Below are 26,227 nucleotides of genomic sequence, written 5' to 3' on the forward strand. Positions count from 1 at the left end.
GTCTCCACCCCCTTTTTTCCTCCGCCCTCCCACCTCCACTTCTTGAACTTCCGCCGCCGTGACGTCACTTCTGGACGTCAAGATGCGGCTCTGTGCGGCGGCGAGCTGGCCACCACGAACAGTCACAACATGTAACATGGAGCCCGCAATGGAATCTTAAAGCCCGCCTCGTCACCTCCACGACCACGACCGACGCGTTCCCGCTCCACTACCCCGACCGGGGCATCGAACGGCGGCTGGTGGCGGTAGCGGCGCCCACCGCGAAGCTAGCGGAGCGTCTGGGGGCTCGAGCAGCCATCTTTTAGAGAGACAAATGTTCGGGACGACGCGACTTCAGCGATGGGCCTTCTCGCTGACCGGCCCCGCAGACCGGAGCTTGGCGGCCGGCCTCCTTGTAGTCCTCGTGTTGGCGGCGGGGATTCCCGGACGCTCGGCGGCGGCGAAGGAGAAGGAGTGCGACAAGCCTTGTGTGAACGGCGAGTGCAACGCGGCGACGGGCGGCTGCGTGTGCTCCCCCGGCTGGGTCGGGGACCAGTGCCAGCACTGCGGAGGAAGATTCAGGTAGGGAGTTCCGCACGCGACTCGCACCGGCGGGCACGCGAATTCGAGACCGCGCGACCGCGAGACGCTCAGGTGTCCCGCTACCGATTGAAGGGATTTAAGCGCCGCTTGTCTTACCTGAGCAACATGGCGGCGCTTTCTTATCACCTGAAGCACGTAAAAGTAACATTTGCTGCATTCTAATCATCGTTGAATTAAAGGAATTATCGGGGGAAGAGTACGACCCTATTCTTGTAATCCTGAGAATTTTCCCCTCAATTATTTGGCTTGTTTTTGAAATGCAACTTTGTTTAAAATATGTGACTGAATTCATTGATGATTTTTTTTTGGGGGGGCAAGCATACATTTCCAATCAGGATGCTGAAAGTGGTTCAATTTCTGGGTGGAGCGGGAGCCTTGGGTTTATTTCTTTGAAAATTACATAAAATATGAAGAAGATACTAACTGTTGAACCCAGGAAAGACAATGACAAAGAAGACGCTAACGTTCAAAGAAAAACTGTAAATTGCTGCAAGATCACTTAGGCGCAACCTGTTTACAAGACATCTTCCTTAGAAGACGAAGCAAACTGTGGAGACGTCATGAAACAGATATGATATGCGCAGATGACAACGACATCATCATTACCTGATGGCATCGATAATCGATTGCAAACCTTTGGTGGGTAAATGTTTCTTCCCACAAGCCTTGTGTCTTTGGCTTCCAGGTTGACGGCTCCTTTTGGCTTCCTGTCAGACGGACCTGGCAACTACAAATACAAGACCAAGTGCACTTGGCTCATTGAAGGACGGTGAGTCCCGCAGGCAGGCCAATCGGTGTCTCGCTTCGCCGTACCTTCCCTTTTCAACTGGCAACCTAAAATCTTAAGAGTGTTAACACTGATTTGATACATGGATAGTTTGATAGTCCAATACAGGGGTCTCAAACTCCAGTCCTCGGGGGCCGCATTCCTACATGTTTTCCAAGTTTCCCTCGTTAAACACACCTGATTCAAATGATCAGTTCATCTCACGTTCTGCAGGAGCCTGATAATTGAGGGCACACAAGAGACGAACAACCAGCCACACTCGCACCTAGGGGCAATTTGGAGTGCTCAGTCGGCCTACCATGCATGTTTTTGGGATGTGGGAGGAAACCGCAGTGCCTGTAGAAAACCCACGCAAGCACGGGGAGAGCATGCAAACTCCACGCAGGGGTGTGGAATCGAATCCGCACCCTCCAAACTGTGAGGTGAACGTGCTAACCAGTGCGCCACCGAGCCGCCCGCAGGCAAAACTATAAATCAGTTAATCATCAACCTGCAGTGCGTTTCAAAGACAACACCACACTGCGGACACATTTTAATGTCTAAGTTTGGTTTTTAAAATGAGTACAAAAGCTAATGTCATTGTCCTGGAAGCTAAAGGAAAACACATTTTTTTAGCAATCCCTTCCACAGAGCTCATGTCCATTTCTTGGTGTGAACATGAAGTCAAAAAACCAAGAAAAGGTACAGGAGCCATTTTACTTCTGATTTGATGTTTTAAACGCTATATGCCCGATAAGATTGTCTTGTTGTCCGAAGTTGTTTAAAGAGTGGATTGGTGTTGATAGTGGCATCCAAAATGTCAGAAATCTGGAAGCTGAAATGGGCTCAATGTTTACGAACAAACCGCTTCATGAGAAAGGGAAAGCCGACTTGCCCCGAGTCACGACTCGCTGAATTGTAACGTGAAATGGAACGTAGCCAATCAAGAAGCGACCTGATTGAGGAACGAGGAAACGGCGGTAAAAAAAATCCCAAAAGATAGTAACACAAATTTGAGAACTCAATTCTCTCACTCTGTTTTTTTTCCCTCTATTTTTATCCACTCGTGTTTTATCATGGTTGGTTTCTGCCTTTGAGGAATAGATTCTAGATCAGTGGTGCAACAGGAAACTAACATAAGCAGTCAGTTAGCTAACAGGAAGCTACCATACCTTTCTGGGGAGCTAACAGAAGGTTAACCATGTTTCCCCATGAAGCTAAAGTGAAGCTACCAATGTCTAAAGGAAACGTTATGGAAAGCTAATATATTCTTTGAGTAAACTAACAGGTCATATGCTGCCAGGATGCTAACAGGAACCTAACATAGCCAGCCAGGAAGCTAGGTGGAAGCTAACAGTGAGCTCAAGTTGTTTGCTGAGGATGAATGAACAGGAAGCTAGCATACTCGTCAGGGAAACTGACAAACATACGCTGCCAGGGAGCTAATGGTAAGCCAGCACATTCCTCCAAACTACTAATGGGATGCTAACAGTGATCCTTCCTTTCTTTCTCAGTCCAAATTCCATTCTTCGCTTACGCTTTGAGCATTTTGCCACCGAGTGCAGCTGGGACCACCTTTATGTCTATGACGGAGACTCCATCTACGCCCCCCTGCTTGCCGCCTTTAGGTACGGCAACCGCTGTCTACGAAAGTTTTTCCGCTAACCGACTATTTGTTTTAGCGGTCTGATCATTCCCGAGACTTCCAGCAACGAAACGGTTCCTGAGGTGGCCTCGCAGTCTGGCTTCGCCTTGCTGCACTTCTTTAGCGACGCCGCCTACAACCTGACCGGTTTCAACATCTCATACAGGTGAGAAACTATGCACGCTGCTGGGTGGATTTTACTCACGCTGGGCGGTGCGCTCCATTTTGACACAAATGCAATTTCTACTCTATGATCAAATGGTGATGATCAAAGGCATTTTGGAGCCTAGTCGTGTGCTTCGGTTGAATATTTCTCTGACTGAAGGTTACCGTGGTGGTGACTTTAAATCTTTTCTACTCCTGAGCCCGTTAACCTCTGGCCTGGCAATGTTAACATGGTCATTACATGAATGTGGTTGCGTAATAGTTTTATAGAACATTGAAATGTTTAAAAAATATATATAGACAAAGTAATGAAATATGATGATGGTGGAAGATTCCTCGGACACAATAAAGTCACGAATAAAAAATGGTGGCGTGGGAGGGTTCCTTAAAATATTTGCAAAGGTTGTGTATGAAGTGCACACGCACAGTTAATTATTGACGCGAACGAGATTTGTTTTCATGCTGGAGGTCAAAAGTTGAGTTTTGTTTTGAGCAAATAAATGTTCACGATTCCCCCTGTGGCCTTTTCTTTTTTTTTAGCGTGTTGCACTCTTTCAAAAGCAGCCCTGAGATTTTTCCACAAGAGCAGATGTGACCGTCAATAATTCATCAGACGCCCTGTGATGTTTTATTCAGAGTTTGCTTTCCAACAACGTGCAATCGCGTCCTCCCTCGCAGGGTGAACACGTGTCCCAACGACTGTTCGGGTCAAGGCGAGTGCCGCCTGGCCAATGCCACGGGGGCGCCGCGCTGCCGCTGCCGACACGGCTGGAAAGGCGACGCTTGCGACATGCCCTACTGCCGTGACGACTGCGGGTTACCCGAGCGAGGACGGTGCCGGGACAAGATGTGTGACTGCTTGCGCGGGTGGCAAGGTAGGCCCTCGGCTCGTGTGCACCAGCCCGCCCCCGTGATCCAAATCCGAGCCCTCGGTTTTCTTTTGGCCTCCAGGTCCCGACTGCTCAGTGTCTGTCCCAGCGGACTCGGGTTTCTGGAGCCGGGAAGCCTTCCCCTCCGAGCCGGGCCTGGCCAGGGCCTCGCACAAGGCGGTGGTGGAGCGGGACGTCATGTGGGTTATCGGGGGATACGTCTTCAACGCCTCCGCCTATCACATGGTCAAAGCGTGAGTCGCGATCCTCCACTTCAAAATGGTCAGCGTGGTGATGATAAGAAGTGATTTTCTTGTTCTCCTAGCTTTAATTTAAGCAGCAAATCGTGGCTGACGCTTGACCCGTCCGTTAACATCGTCCCGCCTCGATACGGACACTCGGTGGCGCTGTACGAGGTAAGCCCAAGTTATCAAAGATGACACGTTTTTCTATTTGATGTTCTCAAGATTATTGATGGCAAGAAAAAAATAATGTGAAATGTTTTCTGGTCCACAGGGCAAAGTGTACATGTATGGTGGTAAGATAGACTCCACGGGGAACGTGTCCAGCCAGCTGTGGGTGTTCCATGTCCAGAACCAGACCTGGGCTCTCCTGAGCCCGCGCATCAAGGAGCAGTACGCCGTGGTGGGACACTCGGCCCACGTCGTGCCCCCCCTGCAGGAGGGCGACAGTCCCGTCATGCTGGTGCTCTTTGGACACTGTCCTCTTTACGGATACATGAGCCTGGTCCAGGAGTACAACATTCGTAAGTTAAACGAGCTGGACCGTTTTGGAAACCGTTCACGCAGTCTTAACATTTTAACCGCTGTCAGTTGCGGTCTTGACATGGCGTCTTGAAATGCAGGATAGTTCCTTGCAACACTGCCATACAGTTCTGAAACTTCATCATAGCGTCTTTGATTGGTTGCAGAGCGCAACCAGTGGAGCTTGGTGCCCACTGACGGGGCCCTGATCCAGGGCGGCTATGGCCACAGCAGCGTGTTTGACGACGCCACCCGAGCCATCTACACGCACGGAGGTTACAAGGCCTTCAGCGCTAGTAAGTGTGGCCTGGCCGGAGACCTCTACCGGCTGGACGTGGACACCAGGAAGTGGTGAGTGGACGGCGGCGGGGTGTCCAAGCTGTGCCGTGCTGTGATGTGACGGTGGCTGCTTTTGCGGCAGGACCATCCTGAAGGACAGCGGCTCCTTCCGCTATCTCCACACGGCCGTGATTGTGAGCGGGACCATGTTGGTGTTTGGTGGAAACACGCACAACGACACCTCCATGAGTCATGGCGCCAAGTGCTTCTCGTCTGACTTTATGGCCTACAGCCTGGGTTGGTATAGTCATTTTTTGTCGGTGCAATGGAACAACGAGCAGATTTGCTGAAATATTCATTGTGGGTCATCACTGTCAACTGACTGCTAGCCAATCAGCTGTAGCCAATCAGATTGCTGCATTTGCACCAATGATGTCATAGACCTCCCATTGCTTGCAGTTCTGCCATTCTACACCAGGTGTCACTGTTTACCTTTGTACAGTCGATGGTGCAGCGATACCTGCTTGAATTTAGCGGCAGACAATTAGACATAAAAGAAAACGTATGAACATTTTTCTTCTTTCCAGCATGCGACGAATGGACCCCACTGCCCCGGCCTGATCTTTTCCATGACCTAAACCGCTTCGGTCATTCGGCGGTCGCCAGTGATGGGTAAACCTTTATGACATATAATAGAATATTCATGTCATGTATGTGTTCTTGCTGTGTTTCTTTTTCTTTTCAACGTGTGCAAGTATAAATGAGGTCGAAAGTGTGTGTGAATAATGCACGTGTGGCATTTTGCGACATATGAACATGCCATGCAAACATGTGGCGGTTCCTCCATGAACATCAATATTTCACACCAGAGGACTTGACGCTGGGCTGCAGCGACATCTGTGCCGCAGCCTTCTGGCTCAATTACCTAAAAGGCAGCGGTGAAACGTCATTCAGGCTTGTGAAGTCAATCATGCCATCTTGGAAATTTGAAACCTTCACCTGTGAAACTTGGGCTCATTGCCATCAAACTTCATCACAGTATCTTGAAAATTAATCATCAAGCATACCCGTTCGGATTTCAGATTACAATTAAATGTCTCTAAACTTGGCACACCGACTTGAAATTTTGTGACAGGGTCTTGATTTTTCACTTGTAATGTGAGTCATGTCATGTTTTAAGGGCATCAATTTGTCTTGCGTGTGACTTTTTGAGGACAGTCGACTGCACATTTTCTCAAGATTGTGGCTAGGCTAATTAGCACTCAGCTGGACGTGACGACCCCAAGGTCGTTTTCTTCTCATCACTTTGCGCCCTCGCAGCTGTGAGTCGCACACAAAATTTGCCAGATGGCGTGCAATCAGTCGACCAGCCGTGCATTTAGATCTGAATTCATTATTAAGAAAATGGACATGGTTATATTTTTTTCGCCATTTCACTCAAAATTTAAACGTTAAAAATCAATCCTAAATGTACTTAGAATTGAATTATTTGAATTGATTTTGATGCATCCTGCCTGCAGGGTGATGTACGTGCTGGGCGGCTTCAACAGTCTCCTTCTGAGCGACGTTTTAGCGTACACGTCTCCGCGCTGCTCGGCCTTCTCCAGCGCCGCCTCGTGCGCTCGGGCCGCTGTGGGCCTGCACTGCTTGTGGAACAGCAGCCAGGCTTCCTGTCTGCCCTGGCAGGGCAGCGCAAACCCCGAGCAGCAGCAGACGCCCGCATCTTGCAACAGCAGATCCTGTAGGTGGCGCCACTGAGCCTGTTTGTTACCCTTCCCAATATCACTTTGTCTTCAAAATTTACCACGTGATTGTGTAACATTTTTTTAAACTCTGCACTACTCAAATGAATACGAATGCGTTGATGCACTTGGCTCCCAGATGCCGACAACGAGCGCTGCGACCAGTACACGGACTGTTTCAGCTGCACGGCCAACACCAACGGCTGCCAATGGTGCTCTGTGCAGTGCGTCTCCCTGGGAAGCAACTGCACCGCCGTCTCAGTAATGACCGCAACGCTCCACGCCGTCGCCAGCGCTGTGATGCTGAAGTTGTGCCACTTTGCTCTTTTCTTGAGGGCCCTGTGGTGGATTTTGACAGCTGTCCTAAAGACAACCCGTCCTCCGTCTGCAACAAGAAGACCAGCTGCAAAAGCTGTGCCGTGGACCAAAACTGCCAGTGGGAACTACGCAACCTGGAGTGCATCTCGCTGCCAGGTAACTGTGTTGACGTGGCTAAAGTCTAGCACCAAGTAATGCTAACAAAGCTAACGATGCTAATTGTCGCTAACGCACTGTGCAAAAGTTGTGACGAGAAATTTTAATCGTCGCCTTGCAGAGAACGTGTGCGGCGAGAGCTGGCACCTGGTGGGCAACTCCTGCCTGAAGTTCCTGACGGCCAAGGACTCCTACGACAACGCCAAGCTGGCATGTCGCACCCACAACGCCGTGTTGGCCTCCCTCACTACGCAGAAGAAGGTCGACTTTGTCCTCAAGGAGCTGCAGATCATGAGTGTGGTGGTAAGGCATTGATGCAATGAGGGCAGTGAGAATGGGCCGATTGACACTGCGTTTAGCCAGACATGATCAGTCACTCTTGAAATGTCTGAAAAACTTCAAGACGGGGTTTTTGTTGTCTTTATGACACAACTCTTACATAGATGTATTTTTAAAAAACTGAAACCTCGTTGCACTGTTTATAGTCTATGGATTACCATTTTTAAACCTTTGAAACCTCTGTCATAATTTGAATTTTCAGCAAGCCGTTCTGAAGTCAAATAGTCTTAATGTCAGTCTCGGAGCTGTCTGTAGATTGTAGACTGGGCTTGCAGGATCAAGGCTATTGATGGCACAAGCACCTCTTCCAGACACGATCAATCAATCCCAGAATTGCACCGAGATCACCGTGCTGGAGAAAGTGCAATTGGAGCGGTGTTTGAGAGAGATGGAGCTCTTTTCTTTGCTCGCGCCAAGCTTGGCTCCATGGAAATTGATTTGCTGACGGCATGGTTTGCCGATAGCCAGCTTTTATCTCTGTGCTTGGCCCAGTCTGTGAAATTGATGGCGTGGCGAAGTTTCCTCTCATGTCCTTTTGTTGGTGGTGGTGGTGGTCTGTTACTGGACCAAACCAACGTGAATATATTTTTGGAATATTCTGGAAGAGAGTCTTGAAACTTGAACTTACAAAAGGCATTTGTATCCCTGCGCTGCAGTACAAGGCGATGGTGACTCCCTGGGTGGGCCTGCGCAAGATCAACGTGTCGTACTGGTGCTGGGAGGACATGTCGCCTTTCACCAACACGTCGCTGCAGTGGCTGCCCGGTGAGCCCAGTGACGCCGGGTTCTGTGGCTACCTGGCGGAGCCCGCCTCCAGTGGACTGAAGGCGCAGACTTGCATCAACCCCGTCAACGGAAGCCTCTGCGAGCGCCTGGGTAAGTCCACCGAACCTTGCCATGCTACATTAGCGGCTTAGTTCCTGGAAACTAGCATTTGAAATGACGATTTATCAAATCAGCCCCAAGTTGTACCGATTGCAGGGACGTTTTTTGCTGTGGGCAATATGAGCGATCACCCAGGGCGCAATCCACGTGGGCCGCACGAGCACTCTCAAGAAAAAAAAAAATGGATGGTTCGCCCAGGGTGCAAAAGTAGGCAGGACCGCCGCTGACCGATTGGTACCCAATTTTCGCGGCACCCACGACAATGCTTGCAGGCTAGCGTATTATGAATTTTGACGGCGTCAGTGGCGAACCCAAAACCGAATATCCACCAAACAGTAAAAGTTTCATAGCTTGCGTCATTCTGCATACAAGCACAAGATGCAACAGGATTCACCATTACTAAATTGTTTTGAACCAAGCTAAACGACGACTCTTCTCTTGCTTCTCTTAACAGCATAAATGTCAAACGTTTGTTTTCAGTAGCCGGTAATTGGCCCTTGTGGATTGTGTTGTCATCAAAATTCCGTCCACAATACCCGAATAATATAACTGTGCAAAATATTGCAATGATACCACTACAAAAATCAAAACATCACTAAAAGCAGTAGAATAATAGCCGACAAGGCCTGTGTGTGTGAGCTAGTGTATAAATATTATTTATACTTGACTGCGTTTCATTTTTTTCTATCGTAAACAATCCATTTACAGCGTTGACTTTATTTAATTGCTAATGACTCAGTGCAACTGCCTAGCTGGGGGCCGTGTGCTCTACTCTGCCAACAACAATGTTGACTAATTGCCTCATCAAACGCAAGTGGGCAGGGGGGCGAATGCAATCATTCACTCCTTTGATTGGAATGGACGCCTTTCAAATGGGTCACTCACATGCTGGCTAAAATGATTCCACATGACACTGCGTGTTCATTGGGTCAACTGTCTCTTCTTTGCTTTAAGACCCCTGCAGACCATTTATAATTCCACACGGTTCTGTTTAAAACTGGACCCTCGGTATTTACCATCGCAAACGTACCAGGAAACACTGGACCACTTTGCAACATTATTTAGTACGATCAAGTGTTAAGTTAGTGTGGTGAGTGTTCATGTGAGTCAACGGCTCCGTGTGGCTTTCCCACAGCCAACCACAGCGCCAAGCAGTGCCGGACGCCGTGCGCCACGCGCACCACCTGCAGCGAGTGCACAAGCAGTAGCTCGGAGTGCATGTGGTGCAGCAACATGAAGCAGTGCGTGGACTCCAACGCCTACGTGGCCTCCTTCCCCTTCGGCCAGTGCATGGAGTGGTACACCGCGAGCACGTGTCCGCGTAAGACTCGCCAAACCGTAAATAATCTAGTTTAACAATGTAAATCGAGCATAGCAACGGCACATGAATAAGTCACCAGTATGAAGGAGCGTCTTGGATTGTGAATTCTCTTATGTGCCGGCAGCGGAGAACTGTTCCGGGCACCGCACGTGTGGCCAATGTCTGGAGCAGCCCAGCTGCGGCTGGTGCACGGACGCCAGCAACACGGGCAAGGGCCAGTGCATGGAGGGCTCGTACCGGGGACCCTTCCAGACCTCCGTGCCGGCGCCCTCCACTCTGCCGGGCCTGCCTGCGAACCCGCCGCCCGCCCTCAACGCCAGCATGTGCCCCAGCGAGGCTCTCTATAACTGGTCCTTTATACACTGCCCAGGTAGGACAGGCTGCTGGACGTCTGGTCAAAAATCCCCACTTGTTATTCAATCTAACAAGTTGCACAAAAAATGCTTATCCAATTTAGTTTTATTGAATTTCAGAGTAGATTTGTTCAACCAGTAAGATGGTGGCAAAGGCTCAATGAAGCTTGACACTAATATGTCACAAGAAATGCTTTTACTTTAGACAGGGCTATTGCCTGACTGACTCCAACATAATTCTGTAGTACCAAGATGCTTTTGCATCCTGGCAATAATTGTCCCTTTTGCTGTCAGCATGTCAGTGCAACGGGCACAGCCGCTGCGTCAACGAGAGCGTATGCGAGAAGTGCGAAGACCTGACCACCGGCCGCCACTGCGAGAGCTGCATCTCGGGCTTCTACGGAGACCCCACCAACGGCGGCGGCTGCCAGCGTCAGTCTTTTGCAATTGCTTTGAAAACGACATCTTAGCAACAGCACTGTCTGCTTGAGTTGATATTAACTTCAATGTCCCTTTTGGCACAGCGTGCAAGTGTAACGGCCACGCCAGCATGTGTAACCCCAACAACGGCAAATGTTTCTGTACCACCAAGGGCATCAAAGGAGACCGCTGTCACCTGTAAGTAGAACCAGAACATAAATAGCTTCACTATCCTTCGACTTGCCACCATTTTGCTGTTCTCAAGTAAAGTACAATTGCACATCCACCACGGCAATAAATGAGAAGCGCTGCCCTCGTGAGTCCTTCTGTCTTGCGTATAGTCATCCCGCCCACTCGCACGCCAGTTGTGGCACAACGTTGTCATTTAATAAGTGCCATCAAATGGACGGCGCACACCAATTCAAGGCCCAGCATGATTTTTCTCGACCACACGCCGAAAAGACCACGTTCACGCGCAGCATGTTGGACATTATGCATCTGTTCATTAACGCCTGTGGATGAATTGTGATTACTTTTACACGCACACACATGCAGTTAACGGCCATCTTCAGCATTTTGGTTCAGTGGAGCAGAATGAAGTAAGCTTTCATAGCCTCACGATTGTTCATCGGTTTTTATGTTGTGTTCCAGGTGCGAGCTGGAAAACCGCTACCAAGGCAACCCTTTGAAAGGCACATGTTATTGTAAGTACCCGCCAGAGCGCTCAATCCTAAGCACTTGTGCCGGCAAATGATCCGGTTTCACTTAATACAAATAATTGACCTATACATAGTTTGATATTTGGAGGGAAATGAAATCCCCTGAATTGCACAAATAGACGTGCATATGCGGTGAAGACTCTCCTTATTACTACGAACAACCTTGTTTAAACTTAAGTCCTCCCTCACATAGAAAGCTTTCCCATCTTTGACACCATCTTGTGGATTCATCATTTACGGCAATGGTGTTATGGTGTGTTGTGACTTTTAGGGGAAGAGCAAATTCATACGTCGCTATCTGGGGAGCGCGAAGGTCGATGCTAACACATACTTAGACTCCACTTGAATCGAAGCGTCTCGTTGGGTTTGATGTCAGGCAGATGCGACAAGAAGCAGATGGCGCTTGCCTGCATTCAAAGTTCGACTGAAAGTCAATCGATGAAACTTTTTTTTTTAGCTGTTTTTTCTTCCCGGCTAGTCATTTTCTTTTTATAGCAGCAGCAGCAGGTTAGCATCAAGCATCTCATTAAGCCCAAGGGTCGACGTAGAGAACAATCGACAGTAGTGACTCACGTTCCAGGCGGGTGGTGGTCACCCAGCCGATTTTCCATTAAAATGAACTCTCACTGCAAGCCCTGCAAAAACCAAAAACACCAAAAATATGCACATGAAAGAGTGAAAAGACATTTTTAAAAAGTAAATGACAAATGTAGAAAAGAAAAATCACAACATAATGCAAGGTCTGACAGCCAGGCAAACGAAAAAAGAAGCAAACATTTCAACGTTGTCATGCTCATTAATTTGAAGCTCATTTTCCCGCGGTTACTGAAACAAAAGAATAATTCAACCCTCGTCAATGTTCAAATCTTCAGCATTTAAAGCTTCAGAATCCTCATCTTTGCAATTAGAGTAACGACAGTTGACACTTGCACGGACTCAAAATTCTTTTTTAAAACCGACTGCTTACAGACACCCTGCTCATCGACTACCAGTTCACCTTCAGCCTGTCTCAGGAGGACGACCGCTACTACACCGCCATCAACTTTGTGGCCACACCGGAGGAGGTGAGTCTGGTTTAGGCCTTCGTTTGCGCCACTTAGTGTTTCGTGATAAAAATCTCATTTCTTCTCCCTTTAGCCCAACCGAGATTTAGACATGTTTATCAACGCGTCCAAGAACTTCAACTTGAACATCACCTGGGCGACCAGCTTCACAGGTGAGCCCTCGGAGAATCTGTTGACAAGTTGCACAATGGCTGACCTGCGTTTGTTGTTGTCATCCAGCAGGTACGCAGAGTGGCGAGGAGATCCCCATCGTGTCGCGCAGCAACATCAAAGACTTCAAGGACAGGTTCTCCAACGAGAACTTTGACTTTCGCAACAGCCCCAACATTACCTTCTTTGTCTACGTCAGCAACTTCACCTGGCCCATCAAGATACATGTGAGGACGTCGCAGCGTTAGTCCCCAAAACTTATTTCTAGCATTAGCATCACAGCTTCACGCTCCGACTTCTTTGGTGTGAGCGACCTCCGGAACAAAATATCAGAATTCTGTTTTCCTTTAAATAATTACCCCTAGCAACAATAACGAAGATGAAAACAATGGTTTCAAGTACAATAATCATTATCAGATCTCAGTGTTTTAAGATTGATCTTGGCCAAATGAGACAAATAAAAAGAAACAATTACTAAAAGATAAAAATGTCGTAAATGAAACAAAGGAAAATTATCTGACGGTAAAATAAGGAAATGAAACTAGAACAGAAATAAAGAAATTGACACTAAAGTTTAAACAAGAAAATGCCCCCCCCCCCCAAATTACAATGTTGATCTAAAGAAAATGCCAGAAAAATTAATCTAGAATTTGGACAGCTCTTGGAATGTTGTCTCCTGCGAGCGTCCAAACGACCTTGGTTCCTTTTTGCTGGCAGGCGTGTTTGTTTTGGGTCGGAAGGTCCACCTGAAGCGCATGAATAGGATTCTTGTCCGCGCCGGTGCGCCGTGCGGTCGGTCCGGCTTGAATGTGCGTCTTCATGCCTCGGCGGAAGCGCTTTGCGTGTTCGCCGGCGGCTAGCGGCGCTCGGCCCGTTGACATTCCCAGCAAATCCGCCCTCCGCCCTTTAAGTTTGCCAACGACAAAGTCAGTCAGGCACCCATGGTTCAGTCCAAACACGGCGGGCTTTTAGCAGCTTTGGACAGGTTAGCTTTTCCAGCAGCGATTTGAAGCTTATTGAATTTGGATTGGAGCTTATTGAATTTGGATGTTTTGGATCAAATCGGGAACGCGAGAACAGCAGCTTCTACGGAGTCAGCGGTTTGCGACTCGTTGACTGCGACTCGTTGACTAACGGCCTCCGTCAGCGTAAATTCCATGACGACAGGTATGCTACATTAGCGTCACAGTCTAGCTCACCGATAGCTGGTCAAATATCTGAGTTATGTTTAGTTGAAAAGTAATAGACTCATTTGGGACCCTTTATCAAAATGATTGTTGATGTGTTGGTACAGCAACGCCCCTCCCGCTTTGTGTTTATGGTCGGCAAATCCCTCTTATTTTTTCTCCCTTACCAATCTAACAAAGTTATCATCCAGCAAAATAACAGTGCAGTGTTTCCTTGCTACTTCACGGTTCGTAATTGCAGCCTCACTCAATCGTGGGTTTTCCCTTGTGGCCGTAACTTCATCTAATGCAGTTTCTCTGCACTATTTTGTGGCTTTCCTCACCATTTTTCTGCCTTTTAGGTCCAAATAATGTCCTTTTTTTGGAGAGGAAATTTGTTTTCTAAAAACCGAGACTGTCAACACTGGGACTTGTCATCAAGCTATTGAACGGCGTCCAACTGCAGCCCCTGTTCCTTTTATACGGCGCAGTCTGAACTCCACATAAATGCATCCCTAAAAACCTTTATGAAAGATGAAATATTCATGGTTTAATCCCACACGTTATGCTAATCCCACCGATGCTGATGAATAAAAAGCACTGGTACGGACGATTTAGCGGGGGCGCAGATGCACAAGGCTGCCAGAATGGGTCGCTGCGGTGTCATTGTTGGAGCAGGGTTTTCTTTTTTGGGAGGGAGAGGGGGCTGGAGATTAGTGACACACTAACGGCAACGTTGATTAAGGAGTTGGTTCATACAATTGCCTGTATCAGGAGTGACTTTTCGTCTGACCACCACAAGTGCAATTATGCAGGTCACTCAAACCTGATGGCAGCAGTCAGCTGTTCGACTCATAGCTTACATTCACCGTGGAAAAAGTTTCCAAATGACTGTATGGTTTTCCTCATTATCCCGACACAATTTGGTCTCCAGATGTGCTGATGTCACCTTCCCTTTCCTCCGCAGATCGCCTTCTCGCAGCACAGCAACTTCATGGACCTTGTTCAGTTCTTTGTCACCTTCTTCAGGTCAGCGCACAAGCACACGATACAAGTGGGGAGGGGGTATGTTGAGAGTTGGAGTGTGTGAATGTGCGGGCGGGCGGGCAGGCACGTATGTGTTGAAGGCTCAGTGATCCGCGTGGCATCTCTTCAGGAAGTGCTCTAATGTGTTATTGATTTTAAAAATGACTGCAAGAGATTGAGTGTGGAGGTGTGTCCACTGCGCGCTTGATTGCGTGCATGTGCAGTAACTAGCTCGACACACACACACACACACACACACACATTTATGTGCCTCTGCCAGGAAAAGCCATGTCCCTGGAAATTCACTCACTGGACACGTCATTAGGGACACAAGTGAATGAGATCCAAAATTCACTGTCAAGACAGGTGTAACTTTCTGCATCGGCTTTCCGATTCGTCTTCCCAGGGCCGGCTTTTGAGTTAGGGTTTTAAAATGACGATATGATGCTTTGCAGTGTGGCTGTCCCATAAAATTTGGGTCGCACAGTCTGGTTTCAAGACGGGCAAAGGCTTCACAAAGTAAGCTTGAAAGGCCATGTGAAGGTATTACGTCGCGGTTTGAAAATGCGCTTTGCAGCCGGCGTCGGTGTTGTGCTTGGCGAGTCGTAATTAGCAGTCAGGTGAAGTGTGAGTTTTTGTCTTTGCTGCACCTGCTGAGTTGATTCCTTCAAACTCCATCCTGCGGTGAGGCCTGATGTTCCAGAAAATTCACATTTCTTCTTCCCTTGAGAGTGAAACTTGTCGTGGCGCACTGCGGCTGCCATTAAAAAAAAAAAGAGAGCGAGATAAGGGGAAAAAAAGAAAAAGGTGCGGTTGGGAGACTCAGCGGGGGGTATTTTTAGCACGACGCCGTCCCAGTGGGTTAGCCTGGTGCTCCTCTAACACGCGCGCACACACAACTCTTAACACATTGCACTAAATTAAACACACACACGTCTGAGAACATGATTCTGAACATGTCTTTAACGACGCGAATGTTCAAGCGCAGCTTTGAATGAATCCGGACTGCACATGACATCACAAACTATCAGCTGGTCTCCAACAAACCAAATCTACACGTATTTGTGAACCTCACTGCCTATTTGCTATTCATGGAACCAAAGTGACAAATTTCTGAAAGATGACAAGTATTTAAAAACAAATGATTCCATTCCAGAAGACATTTTTTCTTCTCACTTGGCGGTGTTTCTTTGCCCTCTAAAGTAGTTTGTCTTCAAGAAAAAGTTTTTTTAATATAACTCTGATAGCAGTTGGCGGGCGGGTGGACAAAGCCCCTCCCGTCTTGTCAGGTGTCACGCCGGCCGGCGCTAGGCTAATTAGCGACGCGAGAGGGCGCTTAGAGGAGAAGCTATCCTCGGAAAACAGCAGCAAATAGCAACTTGAAGATGCACTGTTCAAACACTTTGCGACAGGCGGGTGGGGGTCGGCGGGGGATCGCATTTGGTACCTGGGTCTTCGGGGGGGGGGAGCTGTTAATAAATAATACAACGCCATTAAACAAATACTAGAATGTAGCTTGGAAATGTAGGTCAGCACAGAGCAGCAGAGAAGGTCGTGCTGACCCTGCCCACCCAGCATACCATCTTAGTCGGCCGATTTTCGGTATCTCGCTGTAGTTGCTGCGTTGCCGTTTGCCCCGTGGCTGTTTTGCAGCTGTCGGCCCATCCCGACAGGCTTCTCGACAGCGCCGTACTTTCTTCTCGCTCTGCCCATTCTGCTGGGGAGCAAGCTCACTTGAAATCCCCTCGAGCTCAAGACACACACATGCATATCGCTTCACTAACATCAAAGGCCCTGTCAAAAATCTCATTTTTATTTTCGTCAACATGTTTTTTTTTTACCTCCAAAGATAATTTAATCTGTAGTGTAATGAATTAATGTCATAAGTAGAAGTTTTTATTCTTCCTGTAAATGCATCCAAAGGAAACCTGGAAAGGTCACCCCTGCTGAAGTTGTATAAAATACTTGCGAGAATGGCACGTCGGGAACTGGTGACAGGGAATCATCAAAAAGGCGTGACGCTCGCCCAATGAGTTTGGAATTGCAGAGAGATGCCGAAGCTTCTGATGCGTTTGCTCGCACGCACGCTCGCACTTCTGATGTGTCATAACTGAGGGAATTTATTTGTGCAATATAGTTGAAAGGTGCTATCATCAAAATGGAAATGCTTCAACATCTTTTGGGGATTGGACATGGCACATATTGGGAGTGTGTGTGCGTGCGTGTGTGTTGCTGACACAGAAGATGACATGATGCGTCATCACCTGTCACACCACCTCTGGGGGATTTTGTGTAAAAGTGCAAAACGATGTTCGTTTTTTTTTTAATTATTATTTATTTATTTATTTAGGTGTTTTTTTCTTCAAGTGGTTCATGTTTGGCACGTTTGTCGGCGTCGCCCTAGAGTCTGCTCGACAACAAGTGACATCATCGTCAATGTCGATGTATTATTGCCTGTCAAACGTGTTGTTGCAATTATTATTTTTTTAGCAAACATATTACACATTCAACTCGTGCAATTTAGATATAACCAGTATTAGTTTTGGCTGATTTAATTGGTGGAAGCTGTTCCCATGCTTTAGTAAGGGGCTCGGGTTGTGCTCAACAGCGCCACCTGCAGCATTGGTTCGTGCACACTGGCTGGATTTCTGTCAGTGACGTGACTTCTCGTGTGTGCGCAGCTGCTTCCTGTCTCTGCTGCTGGTGGCCGCCGTGGTTTGGAAGATCAAGCAGAGCTGCTGGGCGTCGCGGAGACGAGAGGTTTGTCCCACGCAATCTATTTGGCGTCCGAGTGCCGCTTGGCAAAAGCGGACGGGTGACCGCTCGCTTGGGGGGGGTCATCCAGTAGCATGCAGCGTGTGGTGAACGCGATTTGTTTGCGCGCCGCGTGGTGTGGAGAGCCTCTCAGCGGTCACCTCTGCGCGTCGCCTCTCGCTGCCGCCCCCTCGCCCGTCGAGGACTCATTCAGGATGACCTGCGCAAAAACTACAATTAGATTCTGGCTTTTTGTCCACCAAAATGTTTCCGTCACTTTGGCCCAGCAACCAATGGCTACCCTTTTTCCTGAAGCTCTTCATGTGGCTTTGATGATTTAAAAAACTGTAGCGTAGCAAGCAACAGAAGCCCCCAAGAGCTTGCCGTCACAACACACAGCTTTCAACTCTTTAGCTTATTCCAATTTTTTTTTTCATTCATTTTGACGAGTGTCTGTTAGCATGATTAACGTTAGCTAGACGCGTGTGAACGGATATCTTTTTGTCTCTCACGGCTCCCATGATGCATCTTAATCCTGCTGATCTCGTTCACTTAGTTGATGTAGCATATCATTAACATTCGGACATGCTCCAGAGGCTCATGCATCTTGGAATCCCCAGGGTGAACCCTTGTACTGTATCGCTGTAGTTTTTTTCCTGGAACTTAGTTCCCAGGCATTTTTTTTTTTTTTCATACGTGAGATCGAGTTAAACACGTGTTGACCGCTCGCCGGCCTGCTACTTCATTAAACTTATCAGCCATCGTTCACCCACAACGAAGCTGTTCCCCAATCCCTGGTCCTTTAGGCAGGATGAGCGTCCCCCCCATCCCCAACCTCCACATCAACGCTAGTAGATAAGCTAACTGCTAGCATCGACATGCGAGAAAGTCTTATCAGTTTTTGACTGGCAGGCAGCTGAGATTCAATTAAAGACCACAAAAAAATAACACCCTTACGCAAAGGTACATTTCAGTGCAGATCTGGAGAAATGTGCGCTCATCCAAGAGCGGGATCTGTCAGCACCAGATAAAGATTTTTATCTGGCTTTACCTCTGAGACAGGAACTTTTGGAGCACGGGAGCTGTTGTCTAAATTCAGTTTTGAAATTCAGATAAGGTCACAGGCTCAGGAAGTTCAGGAACCTTTGGGACTGCATGTCTAATTCACACCTGATAGTTCCAGGAACTGTCCCTGAGCATCCTAGAACTTGGAACATTGAAAGATTATTGGGTGCTGGACCAGGAGAACTAAGGTTCTTGTTTTGTTCAGGATGTTTGGATTCCAGGAACCAGTGTACCTGCACAAATACATCAAACTTGACAGCAAGAGCTCTTTTCTCAATTGAGTTCCAGGGTAATTTAACAGGGCCCAAAATGATATACTGTGGCTAAAATAAGATGACATTACCTAACTGTTTATATTAACGATTAGCGGCCTTGGCTAACCATAGACTGTCTGCTCTGTCGCCATAGCAACTGCTGAGGGAGATGCAGCAGATGGCCAGCCGGCCTTTTGCCACCATCAACGTGGCCTTGGAGACGGACGAGGAGCCGCCAGACCTGATTGGAGGAAATGTCAAGGTGGGCTCATTTCTCCAGGTGGCATTGTGAACCACGTACAGAGGGCCATTTTTTGGGACGGTGGGTTATTTCAGTTCTTAGTGTTTATTTCGTCCTTTTCTTCATGCTGTTTATGAGCCTGAAGATGTCACTGCAAGTTCATCCAAACAAACAAGTCTCGGATGTCAGCGATGTTGTCTGTTACTGCTGCGTGCCGCTTCACTAAAAATGCTCCGTAGCAGATGTTTGTTGGAGAGTGGTAAAAATTGCTGAACAGAGATGCAAAAGTGAGTTGCCCCAGGTGTCAATGTTAAACCGGGAAATGTTTGCCATGAGCGGACCCATAAAAAAAACTGAAGAAGCCATAGCTGCCATTTTGGTTTGAAACAAGCATTTGAATGATTGTTTTGTTTGTACTGTGGTCACCAAGCCTGGTGTCACACGTGTTTGGTGTTTCCCTCAAATTTACTGACCCTTTGCTGATCTTATCAAGTGACATCTGCTCCTCTGTGTGGGCCTTATCTGCTTTCTTGCATGTGTGTTTGTGTGTGTATTCTACAAGCTCTAAGTCAAAACAGCAGCTCGCTGCCGCTATCAGCCCAGTCCTCCGCCGCCCCTCCATCTGCGCGTTGGCTTTTCTTCTCTCTCCGCCCGCGCTCTCCTCGTCTTTCTCCCGCTCTCCCGCCAGCCGAGATCCAATTTAGATGGTCCCGTCCTCCCGCCCGTGCCTCCGCCGGGGCGCACGGTGTCTGTGCGTCCGGCCTATCTGCACGGCGGCTCAGATTCAGCTTCTCGGAGCCTCGTCGGCCTTGTTTCGCCGCTCGTTTATCAGGCCACTGCTTCGCTGACGTTTGAAAGGCGACGCCATGCAAAGCCCGCTCGCATTCATTACAAGTTGTTGGTGGCCTTAAATGGCTGTCCAAAGTGGCGGCGGAAGCTTCTTGAGCTGACACAACTGACGCGACGACACGGGATTGAAAAGAATGTGCCAGCGGTCTCAATTTAACGGTTACACTTGAACTCTGTTCTTGAGATAAATTACCATTAGCACTTAGCATTCAAGGCACTCAACTTTGTGCTCCATGACAGCATTTTAGCTAGTTTGGGAGTGTGTTGCCCTTTGCAATGTTTTTAGCGACACCTTCTGTCTTAAATATTGTCAAGTGAACATTTTGCTTGCGTATATTAACTCCAGAGATCAATCAGGAAGTATTTTGATCTCTTTGTTAACCCATTCAGGCTTCAAAACAGCCAAAATTGGCATTTAATTGAGCTGTTTACATCAACATTAACTCAATTAAATTCCACTGACCTAAGCGATTTGAACAATATTTGATGAAACATCGTGTCCTCCCGGCCTTATCCTTGCGCTCTTGTTTTGGTTAGCCAACGGCACGAACAGATTTCAATCAACGGTTGTAATTGCTTCTGGTTAAACAATTTTTTTTCCTCATTTATGCGTGTTGACAAACTGTAGCAACGGGAAGTCATCATCGCTCGACACCTCGTCGCCATTCCCGATGCTCATTTTTGAGCGGCTAGCGATGAACGCGGTGCAGCGGCGCGTGTGCATGCGGGGGGAGCCTAATAACTGGAGCTTAATTGAAGTAGGACGCGTCGCTCTGCCTGCGCCCGACAGATAATAAGTCTGCTTCCTGCGTCTTGCGCGCTTGTGGCAGCAAAGGCGGGCGACCCACTCGGGCGCTCCAAAAGAAAGATGTAAATACTAAATTTGTTGGGGGAAACTTCACCGAGTGAAACTTCAGCCTTCGTGCAGAAGGAAACACAACTGACTGCTTGCCAGTGAGTGAATGAGTGAGTGACGGGGAACAAGTGAACATTCAATGAGTGAGCAAATTGACGTGAGTAAAAGTGAGAAAGAAAGAGTGGGTGAAGAAAGAATGAATGAGTGCGTGAGAAGGAGGAAGAGTGTGCGTGTGTCTGATAGCTGACAGAGGCTAAACGAGTTCAAGTGCAGACAAATGAGATTATGGCCGCAAGCGCTGGCTAGCTGGCTGACTGGCTGCAAATACACTCACATCATCCATGCTGACAGTGTTGCATTTGAACAATAAATCACATTTTTGGGCTGAGGTCATTGCCGAACAACCTGAAGAGCAGCACACACACACGCACACACTGCATACTTGGATGAGTTGGATGCAGAAGCACACCTTTAGGCCTGCACTGGAAGAGTAAACATTATAGTAGATCCCCCCCCCCCCCCCCCCCCCACTCTTCCCAACAACAACAAAAACCCGCATCAAATAATAAAATGGAAAGAAATCCCAATGGTAAAATAAAAAAAATAAAACCACAATATATGATTGGAAATCGTTGAATAATTCACAGGCAACAAGTTGGTCCTTTCTTTATTGCTGCCTTCAGGCAAGACTAATAAAACAAACCAAACACATTTACAACACTCACACGCACGCACACTTTTCACTGCTGCTGGTGAAAGTAAACATCAACACAGACTGAATATGGGAAAGTGTGAAATAGGTCAAACGCGAATAACATTACGGCACCTGCTACTTTGTGGGTGTGTGTTTGCCGCTGATGGAAAAACTCAAATCACGTTAGGCCAAGCTCAAAAATGGCAAATAATGAATCCCGCATCCAAGATAAGCAGAATTCTGCTCCAATAATCGCATTGCACGATATGTGAAGGTTGTCCTGTGGGTTGACAAATCCTAATCCTCTAACAAGCGTTTTCTGCGATTGAACATTGAAAAAAAATAAACATCTGTGAATGATGGCAAACTGCGAGTGTGTGACATAAACCTTTTCCTCCCATTAACCTTCTTACGTTGGTCTCCAGTGCGTCCCGAAGCCGATCGCGTTGGAGCCGTGTTTCGGAAACAAAGCGGCCGTCCTCTCCATCTTTGTTCGTCTACCACGAGGCAGCGGAGGAATTCCGCCACCGGGACAATCGGGTAACACATGCGAGAGGATGACACCCATTAATGCCTCGCAAATGTTGCTTTTGAAATTCATCCGGTTTTCCTCTTGCTCAGGTCTGGCGGTGGCGAGCGCACTGGTAGACGTTTCGCAGCAGATGTGTTTGGGCTTCAAGGAGAAGTCTGGAGGCCTGAGGAGCCGCAAGCAGCAGCCCAGTGCTCAGCCTTCCACCTGCATCTGACCTCGCCTGGCCCTGCCTCCTCCCTTCTTCATAGACTTCTCACCCGGAAGAGGTGCATGCTGGGACATGGGATTCCAAACCTTTTGTCCCCACTTTCATGCTGCTAGAACAGATGTTCATCTCATCCCGTCCAAGACCACTCGCTTTCCTCTTCTCGTTTTGTGACGGTGGACTTGGCAAAAAGACACAACGGAGTATCCCCGAGGAATCCCGAGACCTCCTCGCAAGCTTCCTCAGAGTCCATTTGGTTCCTTGCTGTAGACATCTGGAGGACGGACGCTTTGCGACAGACGGACCGGATCAGAGGTAACCGTTACGATTGCTCCAGCGCGGTTTGGCATTTTTTGGGGAATGTAGCAATATTAGCGTTGCTTGATTCTATTTGGGGTGGAGAAACAACAACTCACATTTTAGCATCTCATGTGATTCCAGTTCCTCTTCTCCCATGCAAATTTTACACATTGTTGGCTTAGGAAATAAATAGTGTGTGTGGAAATAAACTGAATTAACTCGTTAGCGACTCACCAGTTAGATTTTGAGCGCTGGTTTTTTTTGTTTTTTTTAAATTTATTCTACAGGTACTTCAGGCAAATTCCACTTCCTCATTGTTGGTTTAAAGCAGGGGTCACCAAACTACGGCCCGCGGGCCGGATACGGCCCACGGGACCGTTTAATCCGGCCCGCCAACCCTGAACAAATTGTATTATTAAACTTTTTTTTTTTGGTCATTTTGCCTGCAATGACTGCGTTTCCCCAGTAGATGGGGAACCGCTCGCCTGCGCATTTACTACCGGAAGCCGTGTCAGAAAGCTCGGTGCACACTCGCAAGTGCGTGTACGTACGTACTCAGTAGTACGGACATGGCGCACTCGCGCTCTATTTGTATCAGTCCCGAATTTAGAGCGTGGGCTGTGACGACAGCATTCTTGTAATTCGCGCGCTGAGCTTTCAGATGCAGTTTTGCGCTAAAGCCACCCACAAACCTTCCCCTGGAATCCTTCCATTAAAATGAGTCGCCCAAGGAAAAGCAAGGTGGACACAGTGCCGAGCGTTTAAAAGAGAGTGGCCAATTTGGCTCGACGTACGCGACGTGACGTTCAGCCACATGAACGTCAACATCAACCCGTCACAGATCGAGGTAAACGGACCAACACCTCGGATCTCGCCTAAGAATTGCCACAACAAATTTTACTCCAGACTATGACGCACTAGCAAACTTTAACAAAAAAGACAGCGGTGTCTACAAGCCTACTGGAACCTACAAAAGGATTATAAGGAAGGAACACAAGAACTTTAAGAGACTGCTCATATGTGTCAGAGAGATTCTGCTCTGACAACTGAGCTGAACTTTTATCTGTTAAGATTGTGCATGGCACAACAGAAAGTTAATGTTCCATGGCTTTTTTTTCTATGAGGAACCCAGAGAGTTATTTAGTTATTATTTATTTCCTGTTTTTTCTGTGAAGAACTCAGAGAGGGTTATTTAGTTATTATTTATTTCATTAATAGTGTTATTATTTGTTTCCTGACTTTTTTTCCTGTAAAGAACCTGGAAAGGGTTATTAAATAACCGTTATTTGGTTATATGTGGCTTTCTGGAAAACAATAAATTTTTAAAGCTCCCCTACGATCGTCACACTTTTTCTGTTACAAACTGACACCGGCCCCCCATCAGAGAAGGGAAAAGTTATGTGGCCCTCACAGGAAAAAGTTTGGGGACCCCTGGTTTAAAGGAAAGAAATATAGAAATTTGGCCAATTTTGTTGCAATTGCAGATATTTTGTGGGCAAAAGCATCTCAACGCGACTCAGCTTCAATACCAGCTTTGCTCGCACAGCTCGTTAGCTTTTGAACAACATTTTTTCTAATCGAGAAAAACTACTCGTAAAGCCTTCCAATGTGATGTTGACAAATCGTTTGTTTTGTTTGCACTTTTTATTTTTTGCTGCCGTTTTTATATGGCCGGAACTAGCTCACAAAATGTCTGGAGGACCCCGTAAATTGGGGAGTGTCCATTTGGGGAAATGTGGTGTGTAAAACACTGCTCTGCTGTAACACATCGGAATGCTGAACCGTTGCTCGATTGTCATTTCCAGTTTGACAAACTAGGTTGCGCTTGAAAGCTGCCTGTCAAAGAAATGTGAGTTTTGCACGGAAAATTAGGAAGCGGAATTGGGGATAATGGTGTTAACCTGTTGAAATGCTGAAATTGTTTGTGACTGTTTAACTTGCTTGTTGTTTATTTTAATAGTTAAAAAACACAGCACATTTTTACATGTAAGCTGAGCATTTTTTTTTAAAATAGGTTTTCACATTTAAAACATTTTTTTTTTGTTCCCTGCTCACATGTAAAACAAGATTATAGGTAATGTCAGGTCCCCAGTTTCGCTCGCCAGCCAAATCTTGAGCTTGGCATTTTTCCATTGTTAAATGCAATTTTTTTTTAAATACTCTTATCTAATTTATTAGCGTGTTCCCAAGATAATTTTTTTCTTCCTCTTTATCCACCAACATCCTTATCATGGCACACACAAACATCGGGTGCAGGCTTGGAACAAAAAAACATAAGTCCAAACATGACGCTATTAACTTTTCACCCTGAGAGAAAAACAGTCAATAAGACAAACAAATTCATAACAGACTGTAATAACACTAAAAATAACAGAGCTTGCCCTTGAGCAAAACGTTGGATTACAAGTTTTGTGGCAAAGGTCAGAACACTTAAGTTTTTTAATTATCCGGACGTATTTGTCTCGTTTTAGCTGGTTTTCCCATCTGGATTTTTCCCCAACCATTGGGAATGCTTGAAAGTTTAAAAAACAACATTTTTAATCCAAGTGTTATCGTCCTTTACATTGTCCTTGATAAGCGCAATTCCAGTTAAAAAATCATCAATACTGCAGTGCAAAAATATCAACGACAAAATTGAACCGTGGTTTCTTCAAATCTTTGTTTCACTCTTTTGTACTTGTTGCAAAATTTGATGTAGACTTTGCACGATATTTGTCCCTTTACGCAAGAATAATAGGAATGGCTGATTTTACGCACAAGTGAATTTTGTAGTCTGTGCTCGACTGAATTATTTTAAATTAGCCAAGCCTCACTTTTTCTAATAAAATATCAAAATAAATTTTGCGTCGCTTGCATCATAAGCCATTTTTTACATTTACATCTGGTTTTTTTTTATGATTTTACCTCCAGCTTTTCATATAATAATGCGCAGTGGTTCAATTTTCAAAGCTCAACGTTGTGCGAGGAAATGCAGACATACTGTAGAAGTTAGCGATTAGCTGTGTACTAAAATGCTAACGTCCCATCTTGGAGGCTTCTGTATAGGCACAGACATTTCATTTGTGTCATTTGTTATCTATGATGACAAGAAAAGGCAACGTAGAAGGAGCATAATTCCAAGATGCTTCCAAGGAAGAGTGAAAAAAATACTTTTTTTTTGTTGGGGGGGCAAATGTCCTTGTACAGCAAATATTTAACAACTTGTGATAATTTTGAGATTTTTAGTGAAAAACACTGGCTGTGTTCTCTGCGCTCTATATTCTAAAATAGAAACACGTATTTAAACGCTAACACATTGGTTGAAGCAGCTGAACAACGTCTCCTCCATTTGGTTGCGGCATTACGAGTTTGTTCATATGTATAATTATTGCCAATAAGTCTTTTGTACATAATGGGAAAGTATTGTGAATGATCTGTTGTTGAATGCTTTTAAACACCAAGAGTAATTTATGCGCCTTTTAAAAAAAGAATAATGTCATGACTAGCGTTTATTAATTAGCATCTTTTGTATATAAAGACGGCAAGCGAGCTAAGTTAAGTTACGCTGCTATGCTAATGTTGTAAAAGTGAACTAGAGAGCTTGTAATTTACTGATTGTACATAAGGAGGAGAATGTTTTGGAATGATTATATGTGTGGAAATTAAAGATGAAAGAAAAAAAATGCTATTTGTCATTTTTTTATGAAACAAGTTGACGCGGAATTATTAGGGAAAGGGAGAGAGAGCGAGGGAGAGCAATAAATATTAT

General features: G+C 46.6%; 1 protein-coding gene across 3 annotated transcripts; it reads left to right on the plus strand.

Moving 5' to 3' along the window:
* Positions 1-53: 53 nt before the first annotated feature.
* atrn (attractin) lies at positions 54-25,626 on the plus strand. Of its 3 annotated transcripts, none has more exons than XM_037241584.1 (30): positions 54-561; positions 1,268-1,351; positions 2,863-2,976; positions 3,031-3,159; positions 3,837-4,033; positions 4,110-4,281; positions 4,353-4,443; positions 4,544-4,793; positions 4,959-5,142; positions 5,213-5,367; positions 5,658-5,742; positions 6,591-6,811; positions 6,952-7,073; positions 7,148-7,286; positions 7,408-7,589; positions 8,282-8,501; positions 9,646-9,831; positions 9,956-10,201; positions 10,479-10,616; positions 10,709-10,802; positions 11,256-11,308; positions 12,293-12,387; positions 12,461-12,539; positions 12,607-12,764; positions 14,671-14,732; positions 17,411-17,489; positions 18,957-19,064; positions 21,868-21,982; positions 22,064-22,812; positions 23,927-25,626. In XM_037241584.1, exons 1-29 carry the CDS (start codon positions 314-316, stop codon positions 22,186-22,188), a joined length of 4,131 nt encoding a protein of 1,376 aa, XP_037097479.1. In that variant the 5' UTR covers positions 54-313; the 3' UTR covers positions 22,189-22,812; positions 23,927-25,626. The 3 variants fall into 3 exon arrangements, with proteins under 3 accessions (XP_037097479.1, XP_037097480.1, XP_037097482.1); XM_037241585.1 differs by having other exon boundaries at positions 12,610-12,764; XM_037241587.1 differs by lacking the exons at positions 22,064-22,812; positions 23,927-25,626 and having other exon boundaries at positions 18,957-19,124.
* The last annotated feature ends 601 nt before the right edge of the window (positions 25,627-26,227 follow it).

This window comes from Syngnathus acus, chromosome 22, assembly GCF_901709675.1.
Source record: "Syngnathus acus chromosome 22, fSynAcu1.2, whole genome shotgun sequence".
Lineage (NCBI taxonomy): Eukaryota > Metazoa > Chordata > Actinopteri > Syngnathiformes > Syngnathidae > Syngnathus > Syngnathus acus.

Bases quoted from the DNA above. Each gene is read 5' to 3' on its own strand.
- atrn (XM_037241584.1), top strand. From the start codon at position 314: ATGTTCGGGACGACGCGACTTCAGCGATGGGCCTTCTCGCTGACCGGC. The intron at 8,502-9,645 runs GTAAGTCCACCG...GCTTTCCCACAG, and splicing joins AAGCCTCTGCGAGCGCCTGG to CCAACCACAGCGCCAAGCAG. The intron at 19,065-21,867 runs GTGGGCTCATTT...GTTGGTCTCCAG, and splicing joins TGATTGGAGGAAATGTCAAG to TGCGTCCCGAAGCCGATCGC.